Consider the following 12521-nt stretch of genomic DNA (forward strand, 5'->3'; position numbering starts at 1 on the left):
GAAGAGTTCCCAGAAGTCACCTACTACAGGACAGGCCTAACAAAGAAAATAACAGTACGCCACTAGCCGTCACCTTCAGCCCCCAACTAAAACCCCTCCAACGCATTATTAAGGATCTACAACCTATCCTGAAGGATGACCCAACACTCTCACAAATCTTGGGAGACAGGCCAGTCCTTGCCTACAGACAGCCCCCCAACCCGAAGCAAATACTCACCAGCAACCACATACCACACAACAGAACCACTAACCCAGGAACCTATCCTTGCAACAAAGCCCACGTTGCCAACTGTGCCCACATATCTATTCAGGGGACACCATCACAGAGCCTAATAACATCAGCCACACTATCAGAGGCTCGTTCACCTGCACATCCACCAATGTGATATATGCCATCATGTGCCAGCAATGCCCCTCTGCCATGTACATTGGTCAAACTGGACAGTCTCTATGTAAAAGAATAAATGGACACAAATCAGATGTCAAGAATTATAACATTCAAAAACCAGTCGGAGAACACTTCAATCTCTCTGGTCACGCGATTACAGAAATGAAAGTTGCGATATTACAACAAAAAAAACTTCAAATCCAGACTCCAGCAAGAGACTCTTGAATTGGAATTCATTTGCAAATTGGATACAATTAACTTAGGCTTGAATAGAGACTGGGAGTGGCTAAGTCATTATGCAAGGTAACCTATTTCCCCTTGTTTTTTCCTACCCCCCCCCCCCCGACATTCTTGTTAAACCCTGGATTTGTGCTGGAAATGGCCTACCTTGATTATCATACACATTGTAAGGCGAGTGGTCACTTTAGATAAGCTATTACCAGCAGGAGAGTGGGGTGGGGGGAGGTATTTTTTCATGCTTTGTGCGTATGAAAAGATCTTCTACACTTTCCACAGTATGCATCCGATGAAGTGAGCTCTAGCTCACGAAAGCTTATGCTCAAATAAATTGGTGGCATCTTCGAGACTAACAAGTACTCCTTTTCTTTTTAGAAATTTAGACTTTCAGTCCCACCTTTTCTTCATCTCCTTCTAGCTAACAAATATCTTTGCTATCACATTTCTAAATTCACATCCAAATAGCTAAATCTCCAACATAGCATTCAAAAAATAATGATTGTTCATTATAACTGTTTCAATTTAACATAAGAATGGCCATACTGGGTCAGGCCAAAGGCCAACAGACAGTGGCCAACTTTATACTAAGGGAAACCAACACAAGTGTCTTCTTCATAGAACAAAACTTCTAGCACAGGCAGGGAAACAGTGAAGGGAGGAGGAGCTCCCCAGCGCTGTTGCCCCAGCTGATCCATAACAGCCTTCAGTCAGCCCTTCAGTGTAGCTTGCCTCATTTCTGCTGCTCTCACAAGGATGTGTTAAGATTCAGCAAGTCACTTAACCTCTCCATACCTAAGCTCCCCTTCTGTAAAACAGGCAGTATCATTGTCCCTTTTCTCCCACCCATCATCTTGCCTATTTACACTGGAAGCTCTGCAGGGTAGGGACCATTTATCTACAGTACTTATATGGTCCTCATCACCATGTATTTGAGGGCCAATCAGTCTTTAAAATATTTATCCTCACAACACCCCTGCGAAGTAGAGAAGTACCATTAACCCCATTTTATGGATGGAGAACCAAGCCTACACTGAATACAGGTATGGATAACTCCAGTTTCCTTTCTAGTTTGCACTTACAGCTTACTGATGAGGAAAGGAAAGATGTATCTAAAATTTTATATTCCTAGAAAAAAATACTTGTCCAAAAGAAGCATTATATATTAATGGGGAAGAAAATCCAAGTGTCTGCGGGGACATAACAGGGATTGCAGGAAATGAGGGGAAGAGATCAGAGAGGTGGCATAGTGTGAGATGGTGCAGGATTCGAAGGGGCACAGAAGTGGATTTCAGGGAACAAACAGAACTCCAGAAATGGGACTGGGTATAGGGGAGGAGCAGGAAGAAAGAAGAAAAAGGTTGGGGAGACAGGAGGGTTAAGTTTTGGGGGTTGTTTTAAATGGAACTCTCCTTCCAAGAGTCATTAACTTATCGTTAAGGCTGCTCAAGTTCGTTTTCCAGCAGTGTGATCACTAGAACCCTAGAAAAGTCATTAAAGAAACACTGGCACAACAGAGAGGAATGTGTCCCAGGCTAGGATGGTCCAGTGGTTTGGGACCTAGCCTGAGCCATGGGAAACCTGGATTCAGTCCCTGGTTCTGCCACAGACTTCTTGTGTGATCTGGGGCAAGTCAATTAGTCTCTCTGAACCTCAGTTCCCGCATCTGACAAATGGAGATAATAGTACTTCCTTACTTTGCAGGGGTTGTGGGGATAAATTAAAGACAGTGAAATGCAGATAATAAGGTAAGGGTGCTATATAAGTACTTAAGATAGGTAAATAACTATAGAGCAGTGGCACCAACGCCTGAACTCATTCAGACAGCATCCTTAACTGGCTCAGCAATGAGAAAATTTGTCTTTACATCTTCCCTTCCCAACTCTCAAAAGCAGAGGACATGCTTCTCCCAGCAATAGCCCCCTTTCTGCTTTCAATATCCTCACTATATTCTGCCTATAAAATAGGAGAAACAGGATCTGACTTTAAAACAAACCTGAAGAGATACCACTTCACACAAAAATGTACACACAGGTTTTATTTGCATTTGAATGCTAGGAACTATGATTCTTTAGGAAGAGGTTAGGGAATTGACAGGACTGGTTGTGAATGGAAGATGGACAGGAAAGACCATTGTTCTAATGCATGAGCAAGTAAATTTGCTCCTTTCCCTCAGTTCCTCTTTTTAAACTAAGCTGGTTCTGGCCTCTTCACTATATATAAGAGTGTGTGTGTGTGTGTGTGTGTGTGTGTCACATACACACAGAAGTGCTTAGGGAGGCATTGCTGTTTTGCTGGGCTTTGTACTCATTCACTGGTATTCTAACAGACCCTAATTTACTCAATGTAGTAAAGAATTCCAGACATAAGCTTCCCGAAGACCCCAATGAACTTTTGTTTTGAAGAGTCTGATAGTCCTCTAAAATGCAGGAAATTGCACCTCTTACTTCAAAGTGTTCCAGTCAAGAACCCTACAACCCTTTTAGTGCTTCCCCCAACTACTCACAGCCTTCTTACTTTTACTTGGCTGGCTACAGACGCTAATGTTTCCTCAAATATACAAACTTATCTTCACAACCACATATAAGAACAGCCATACTGGGTCAGACCACAGGTCCGGCTAGCCCAGTATCGTGTCTCCCGACAGTGGCCAATGCCAGCTGCCCCAAAAGGAATGAACAGGTAATCAACCAAATGATCATCCCCTGTTGCCCATTCCCAGCTTCTGGCAAACAGAGGCTAGGGACACTATCCCTGCCCATCCTGTCTAATGGCCATGGATGGGACCTATCCTCCATGAACTTATCTTATTCTTTTTTGAACCATGTTATAGTCTTGACCTTCACAACATCCTCTGGCAAGGAGTTCCACAGGTGGACTGTGCCTCGTGTGAAAAAATACATCCTTTTGTTTGTTTTAAACCTGATGCCTATTAATTTCATTTGGTGATCCCTAGTTCTTGTGTTATGAGAAGGAGTAAATAACACTTATTTACTTTCTCCACACAAGTCACAATTTTATAGACCTCTATCATATCCTGCCTTAGTCGTCTCTTTTCCAAGCTGAAAAGTCCCAGTCTTATTAATCGCTCCTCATATGGCAGCTGTTCCATACCCCTAATCATTTTTGTTGCCCTTTTCTGAACCTTTTCCCAATATATCTTTGATATGGGGCACATCTGTACACACTATTCAAGATGTGGGTGTACCATGGAGTTATACATAGGCAATATGATATTCTCTGTCTTATTATCTATTCCTTTCCTAATAGTTCCCAACATTCTGTTCGCTTTTTTGACTGTCGCTGCACATTGAGTGGATGTTTTCAGAGAACTATTCACAATGACTCCAAGATCTCTTTCTTGAGTGGTAAGTTAATTTAGATCCCATCATTTTATATGTATAGTTGGGATTATGTTTTCCAATGTGCATTACTTTGCATTTATCAACATTGAATTTCATCTGCCATTTTGTTGCCCAGTCACCCAGTTTTCAGAGATCCTTTTGTAGCATCCCTTCGCAGTGTGCCTGGGACTTAACTATATTGAGCAATTTTGTATCATCTGCAAATTTTGTCACCTCACTGTTTACCCTTTTCCATATCATTTATGAATATATTGAACAGAACCGGGCCCAGTACCGACCCCTGGGGACACCTCCATTTTCTTCTTTCAATTCTGAAAACTGACTATTGATTCCTACCCTTCATTTCCTATCTTTTAACCAGTTACCAACCCATGAGAGGACCTTCCCTCTTATCCCATGACAACTTACTTTCCTTAAGAGCCTTTGGTGAGTAATATATATTCCCATTCTACATGTCTTATTGGAAGAGAACACAAACCTCCACCCAACACAGTTACTCAAAAGCAACACACACAAGGAAACTCTGGCCACATAATTTTTTTCCTTTAAAAATTTACAATTTGACATTATCAGCGTAGAATCTAGCCATCTTTGAGTATCTTCCCTCACATACGTTTTCAAAGGGTGCAGCAGGAAGGAGGGAGGAAAATACATAGTAGCCACTAATGGCTGCCTCATTCAGAGGCAAGTACAATGCCAGACCCAGGGCAGATTAAAGTTGCTTAAGGGGCAGCTTCAGGGCTGCTCTAATTTATGCATCTGACTATGGCCCAGAAGGGTCTGCCTGCCAGCCTGGAAGCACCAGAACAACTCCACACATGATATGACCCAGCATTTCTCCAGAACTCAGAGGTACAAATGTCAGCTCTCTGCCAGCTGCAAACTCCTCCATGACAATGAATTCCACAGATGGGCAGATCTGGTTGCTCTCCAGCCCCTTTGCACTGTCACAACACTAACGGGGCTAGACTGAAGCAGAAAACCTGGCCTTTATTACTTCCTATTCAAAACACTTATTTCCTCATCTATTACCTATTATCTGCAATTTAGATTAGACATTTCTCAAAGTTCTAGGAGTATTTTCAGGTCAAGTTAAAGCTTTGTATTTGATTCTGAATGACTGGAATGGTGTAGATTTGTATTGAAAGGGAACAAATTGCATTGGTAAACAGTATCAGAATGTGGAGATATATATTGTTCTGTGGGTCCCGTGACCACAAGTAATATGAGAGTTTCTTTGGATACTGATGTTTCTATAACTAGCACATTTATTATGTTTTTAGTAGGTCTGTCAAACTGAAAAAAAAAATCAATCATGATTAATTGCAACATTAAAAAAAGTAATCAGGATTAATCACCATTTTAATTGCACTGTTAAACAATAGAATACCGTTTAAAGTTTTGGATGTTTTCTACATTTTCAAATATATTGTTTTCAATTACAACACAGAATACAAAGTTTACAGTGCTCACTTTATATTATTTTTATTACAAATATTTGCACTGTAAAAAGATGAAACAAACAAATAGTGTTTTTCATTTCACCTCGTACAAGTACTGTAATGCAATCTCAATAGCATGGAAGTGTAACTTATAAAATGTAAATTTTTTTTTTTTTTTTTTTTTTTTAAACATAAAACTGCACTTAAAAACAAAACAATGTAAAACTTCAGAGCCTACAAGTCCACTCAATCCTACTTCTTGTTCAGCCAAACGCAAAGACAAACTGGTTTGTTTACATTTATGGGAGATAATGCTGCCCGCTTCTTATTTACAACGTCACCTGAAAGTGATAACACGTATTCCCAAGGCACTGTTGTAGCCAGCACTGCAAGGTGTTTATGTGCCAGATATGCTGAACATTTGTACGCCCCTTCATGCTTCGACCACCATTCCAGAGGATGTACTTCCATGCTTACGTCGGGTTTACTCAATAACGATCCAAAGCAGTGCAGACCGACGCATGTTCATTTTCATCATCTGCATCAAATCCAACAATAGACGGTTGATTTTCTTTTTTGATGGTTTGGGTTCTGTAGTTTCTGCATTGGAGTGTTGCTCTTTTAAGACTTCTGAAAGCATGCACCACACCTTGTCCTTCTCAGATTTTGGAAGACACTTAAGGTTCTTAGAACTTTGGATTGAGTGCTGTAGCTATCTTTCGAAATCTCACATTGGCACCTTCTTTGCGTTTTGTCAAACCTGCAGTGAAGGTGCTCTTAAATCGAACAACATGTGCTGGGGTCATCATCCGAGACTGCCATAACACAAAATTATATGGCAGAACGTGGGTAAAACCGCAGAGCGGGAGACATACAATTCTCCCCAAGGAGTTTAGTCACAAATTTAATTAACATCTTCTTTTTGAATGAGCGTCATCAGCACAGAAACATATCCTCTGGAATGGTGGCCAAAGCATGAAGGGTCATATGAATGTTTAGCATATCCGGTACATAAATACCTTGCAACACCGGCTACAACAGTACCATGTGAATGCCTCTTCTCACTTCAGGTGACATTATAAATAAGAAGCAGGCAGCATTATCTCCTATAAATGTAAACAAACTTGTTAGTCTTAGCAACTGGCTGCACAAGAAGTAGGACTGAATGGACTTGTAGGCTCTAAGTTTGACATTGTTTTGTTTTTGAGTGCAGATATGTAACAAAAAAAATCTACATTTGTAAGCTGCACTTTCACGATAAAGAGATTGCACTACTATTCTTGTATGAGGTGAACTGAAAAATATTTTTTATTTTTTGCAAATATTTGTAAGCACTGCACTCAAAAGTGTGCACTATACACTTCGTATTCTGTTATAATTGAAATAAATATATTTGAAAATGTAGAAAAACCATCCAAAAATATTTATAATAAATTTCAATTGGTATTCTATTATTATTTAACAGTGCAATTAAAACTGCGATTAATCCTAATTAATTTTTTTAATCTAGTTAATTAACTCATGTTAATCACTTGAGTAAACTGTGATTAATTGACAGCCCTAGTTTTTAGGGATTACATTAACGTGAAATGCACTTGAGCATCCTGAATTCAAGTTTTTTATAAGGTGTTCCTCATTTTCATTCCGATTTGTAGTTTATCCAATGTGTAGGAGTTACAATTTTCAAATCAATAGTTTAATACTTAAGTAATTACATTCTTGGTGGAGAAGGTGGAGCCAGCAATATACTTGCAATTTTCTAGCATACCGTAGAAGCCAACAATTTTATTACTTTAATACAAGATTTTGATTAGAATATTATTACATTTTATGGTACTATATATTCATAAATTAATTCCAAAAGAGTAAATGTAATGGCTATTAACTATACAATACTACACTGCCACCTCAAATACAGGTACCTATCTGTGAAATTGCTGTCACTTGAAAGAAGTTAAAAAGAATCTCCAATGCCTTCATATTAAAACAGATTAATTTCCCACAATATGTTTTCCTAAGTCCAACTTCTTTGGCAAGTCCACAATGTGAACACCTGCATTTTGTGAGAGTTCAAATAAACATTAGAAACACTGGGAGTGAGGTAATATCTTTTATTGGATCAACTTCTATTGGTGAGAGACAGACAAGCTTTCAAGCTTACACAGAGCTCTTCTTCACATCTGTGTAAGCTCAATAGTTTTCCTCTCTCACCAACAGAAGCTGGTTCAAAAAAGATATTACCTCACTCACCTTGTCTCTCTAATATCCTGGAACCAACACAGCTATGACAACACTGCATAACAGAAACACATTCAAATGATTTTTTTTTTTTTTTAAATACACGGAACTGTAGGAGTCGGTGACACTCAAAAATATATGCTGTACAAATGACAACTAATTGGTTTCAGAGTAGCAGCCGTGTTAGTCTGTATGCGCAAAAAGAAAAGGAGGACTTGTGGCACCTTAAAGATTAACAAATTTATTTGAGCATAAGCTTTCGTGAGCTACAGCATGCATGCATCCGATGAAGTGAGCTGCTCAAATAAATTTGTTAGTCTCTAAGGTGCCACAAGTCCTCCTTTTCTTTTTGCAAATGACAACTAAGTTTCACATGAATTGCATTTACATGACATAAAATGTTGACCTGAAGGCAAGTTCAGTTATCTTTAAATACACAGAGTATGATATTTACAAAAAATTATAAGAAACTTCAGATGTAATGCAATACCAAAAAAGTGAATCGTGAGAGAAGAGATTGAAAGATATAAAACTATAGTAATATTTTTCTAAAGAATAAAAACACAATGTAAAAAAAAAATATAGCTTTAAAGACTAATTGTAGCTACCGAGTCAGCAGGGTCAATGGAATAAGAATAGAATTGCAAATTCTGAGTTTTATATTCTATTTCAAAGTTTTCCACTGTTTTTTGTTAATCTTCACTGTGTGTAATGGCTTACATTGGACTACTGTGAATAAAACCTGCCATATGAGAGCTGGATACTATTATTTTTCCCTGCTATAGAGAGTCAGCAATTTTGAAAGCAGCTCTTCCTGTCAGTGTGTGATGGTAGCAAGCATGGTTTTCTGAAGGGTTGATTCAGCACAATCTGGACATCTAACTGTCATTATCAGTAACATAATGAAGCATAAAGAGACCAAGAGAAGAGACTGAGTGGAGTTATAGGAAATATGGGAGAGAAATGAGGAGCAAAGAATATGAAGGCACAGATGGAGGAGAAAAGACAGATGTTAGGGAGAAATATGAAAAAAGTGATATACAAGAAGAAGAAAACGGAATAAGGAATGTCTCTGAACAACTTAAATACAAAAGTATAGCCACTCAACAACAGACTCACTCCTTCCTTTTCTTTTCCAATTGAACATCTGTAAAAGGGCAGGAAGCATTCAATTAAAGAGCCACCAATTAAGGCCCTGATCCTAAAAAGAGATCCAACAGCATGGTCTCTTATGCCCAGTAGTTCCGTAAGAAATCAGCGGGACACTCCCTGGGCATACCAGTAAGTGTCCACACACACACACACACTTGATAGAATTGAAGCCTAACGTCATGGGGAGGTTGTGCACAATCCTCCATATTAACTATGCAAGGTTTGTCCTCTTCTGGTCTAAATATTTGATCAAATGGAGGATCCAAGTGACTCAACAGCTAGGCAGCTGGCTCTCTCCCTGGCCTTTCCTGTTGCTGACAGACAACAAGAATGAAAGTGCTGCTGGAAGCAGTATTAAGAAATAGCAAGCAGAACTTTACACCAGACTAATATATGCAACTGATGAATTTTCAGCACAGTACATGGTCAATTAGGTGTGCAGCTCCTATTAACACCACAACACATTGTCTGATCCTGTGTTGAAAACTGATCTTGTATGTAACTGAAACAGTTCATACTAACAAAGGAATGGTCAGAATCAGCAGGCAGCATTTCTGCAGGCAAATGAAATGACATTGAGCGTTCCAATGACCATGCCCATAGCTATATTTAATTTTACCCAATACTGATTTAAGTATTCACATTGATATTGTAGATAATCAGTTTTATATACAAAATATGATGTAATAATAATTTATAAGAAACACTTACTGGGTAATTTTTTTGGAGGGATGGAAGGATGGGTTCAGGTAGGGCTATAAAAAAAAAGTTTAAAGTTGCTGTGATTCACATAATTCACAGAAAACAATATTGTATCAATTACACCTAAGGTGTGGACCGAAAGTCCATGACAGAAGCATTTACTCTGAATTTCATTTTCATGTACTTTGTGAAATTAAAATTACCTGCATAAATTTTATATAATTATTGTATATATCATAATATGAAAATTATTCAGTTAAATGAAAGTGTTATCAACATATTGCTATTTGTAGAATAAACATATGAAGACTTCTATGTCAGCTGGACACTGTTTGCATTTTAAAATTCATGTTAATTCGTTATTGTAGGCTACTATTATTTAGACTCCAAAAAGGATAATCATAGCTTAACTCAAGTATTTGGATCTACCCTAACATGATTATAACATGGCATGGGATGTCTTCCATATTCTAAATAAGTTCACAATTCTTCAGATATAAAATCTGCCACGCTAGGTCATCAAAAGTAACTAAAAATAAAATTAAGATGTGCCACATATCCCGTAGCCACTGCTGACAAAAGCCCTAGAGAGATTATGTTCTGTGCTATTTCCCGCTTTACTACACAGCTAGCAGTGTCCCAAAGCCATGTGGACATTGGTGATGTTAGTGCACTAACAAATAAAGGGGTAATTTTAACTTTCATAAAACCCTGAGGTGGTGGAGGGAGTGTGTGTTGGGGCGGGAGGGAGAAGAGGCACGGCGGGGGAGGAGAGACTGGACACACACACAAAGAATAAAAATAATGGGGCAAATATTTATCTTCCATATCAGATGGTGTTAAACATAAGAGAGAGAAAAAAAACCCCACAAAAAACAGTTGAGTTTCCATTTAACATTTATATCCCACTCATTATTTGAGCTGCAGATCTGGTAGCTAGCTCCTTGTTGCACTAAAGCTATAATGTCACTCCACCAACATGTTTTAAAAACAGTTAGTCTATACCATTCCTTAAGGAGAATGATAACGAAGTTCAGCATGTAGAACTCAAAACTAGGTCTCAGAAGGGAACAATTGTTAAGATATCCTTTGTTTTTGAGAACTGAGAATTAGACCTGCAGAATTCTCAGCAATAGGACTTTCATATTTTCAAAAGAATGCTACAATGACTAATTGGGTTGCTAAGAATAAGATCACAGCTGCTTTAATGCTCAAGGTTTCCTTTGCTTGTGGGCGTTTGGGGATATGAAGGAGCTATCTTATTTCTATGACATCTTGGAGATTTCCCAGCATTCTGTCATAATGACAGGAAAGGAAGCAAAATCTGAGCCATCTGAGTGCTCAAGATATTTTCATCTGAGTCTACATCATACATGAAGAGTCATGGGCTATTAAGGGGGGAAATGTTATTGGTCCGTAATCACATTTGCCATTTGAGTTCCTCTTCTCCTACAATACAGTGCAGATGGACCTGTTCATGTAGAAAAGGTTAAAGCTCAAGAAACGTGTGTACCTATAAAATAAACTCAAGCCATAGGTCAAATAAGATTTCCACAGTAGCATGGTGGGCAAAGCAAAAAGCAAAAAAGAAAACAGAACAGAGATTTGATTGTTCTAGGGAGGAAAGATGGACTCAATTTTACTGGTAAACGAAATATTTGCTTTTCCTTTCTTCTTCCCCTATACCTCCTTACTAGGATTTTTGTAAGTAAAGTATACAATTAGCAAAGATAAGCTGTTTCCAATAGCCTCCTACCAAATATGTTATCAGGAGTTGTGTGCTAGTTAATCTTGCAGAAATAAAACATTAGGAATACAACCACTAGCAGCTGTGCATATATCCAGAGGCACATTTCCCCCAGCCTTTTTAGTCCAGGAGGTTGATCTAACAGAGCTAAAAAGCTCCCAAACTGTGGCCTGTAAATTGTTGTTTCTCCTTGGGGAGCTGGCTGATCACATGGTGATGCTTCTCCAGCTGATTTCCAATTGCTTAATAATATTAAGAGATAGCAAAATACACATTAAGTTCCTAATAAAATGCAAACAAATGCAGGGGTTGTCACAGGGATTTTGTACAATTATCACTCCCTCACAAGTAGCAGTATCATTGCAAAATATCTATGTATATAAAACCCATGTATTTCATTGTATCCCCTTCCCTACCATTTGTAGAACACTTGTCTTCATAGACTGTAAGCTTTTCAAACCAGAGAGTGTGTCTATCTATCTGTATTTGCACAACACCTAGAGCAAAAAGTTCCCCATTGTGAACCAGGAACTCTCTGGGTGTTACTGTAATACAAATATTAAAGTTTAAAAAAAAAAGTGAGGCCCTTGCCTTCAACCTCCAAGTGAGTCAGCCTACTTACACTGAAAGCTTACCTCTGACCACATCAAATGGTTTATAACTTTTGGGCCAAATCCGTTTTAAAGACTGCTAAATGCTTTTCACAACTCCTTGAAGATACTTCTTCCCCCCTCTTGCACACTCTTCAACTTTCTTATTTGGGACCTTAGGATCCAAAGGTCCACAGTGGTTTTGATCCTATAACCAAAATGGCCAGGACTGACAAAGACCTCACTGATTAACCTCCCGATTATGTCATTTTTTTAATTGGCTGCTTCAATGATTTACATCCATTCTACCCACTTGCACGCAAACAATACAGCCATTTTTTTGAATTGGAAGGAACAAGAAACTATTCTGGAAACACTCCACCACCTACCATAAGGTTTCTGAGTCACAAAAAACAGACTTAGCAACATTTTGGCTAGCAACTCTTCCCTTGCACAGGCATCTCTCCAAAGGAGCCTATAGCAGACAACCAGACCAAAAATATACTTAGACTAGGACAACACAGACTAACTCTTACATGTGGTGCCTAGATACCATGGTGACTGCTACATTAGGAATATCTACATAGTCTCGGCAGGACAAAATTGAGAGGTAACTCAATCTAACTGGTCATGGAATGACATATGCCTTTTAAATTGCTATGC

The 12521-nt window shown here is 38.6% G+C and overlaps 1 protein-coding gene across 2 annotated transcripts in view; it reads right to left on the bottom strand.

Annotated features, from left to right (window-relative positions):
- The window catches only part of TENT2 (terminal nucleotidyltransferase 2), a 76026-nt gene that overhangs the window by 30568 nt on the left and 32937 nt on the right, over positions 1–12521 (bottom strand). For both annotated transcript variants that reach the window (XM_074953973.1, XM_074953972.1), the window contains exon 11: positions 9531–9574. In XM_074953973.1, the coding sequence (XP_074810074.1) occupies positions 9531–9574 (44 nt within the window). The remainder of the gene's footprint in view (positions 1–9530; positions 9575–12521) is intronic.

The sequence above is a fragment of the Natator depressus genome, chromosome 5 (genome assembly GCF_965152275.1).
Source record: "Natator depressus isolate rNatDep1 chromosome 5, rNatDep2.hap1, whole genome shotgun sequence".
NCBI classification, from domain to species: domain Eukaryota; kingdom Metazoa; phylum Chordata; order Testudines; family Cheloniidae; genus Natator; species Natator depressus.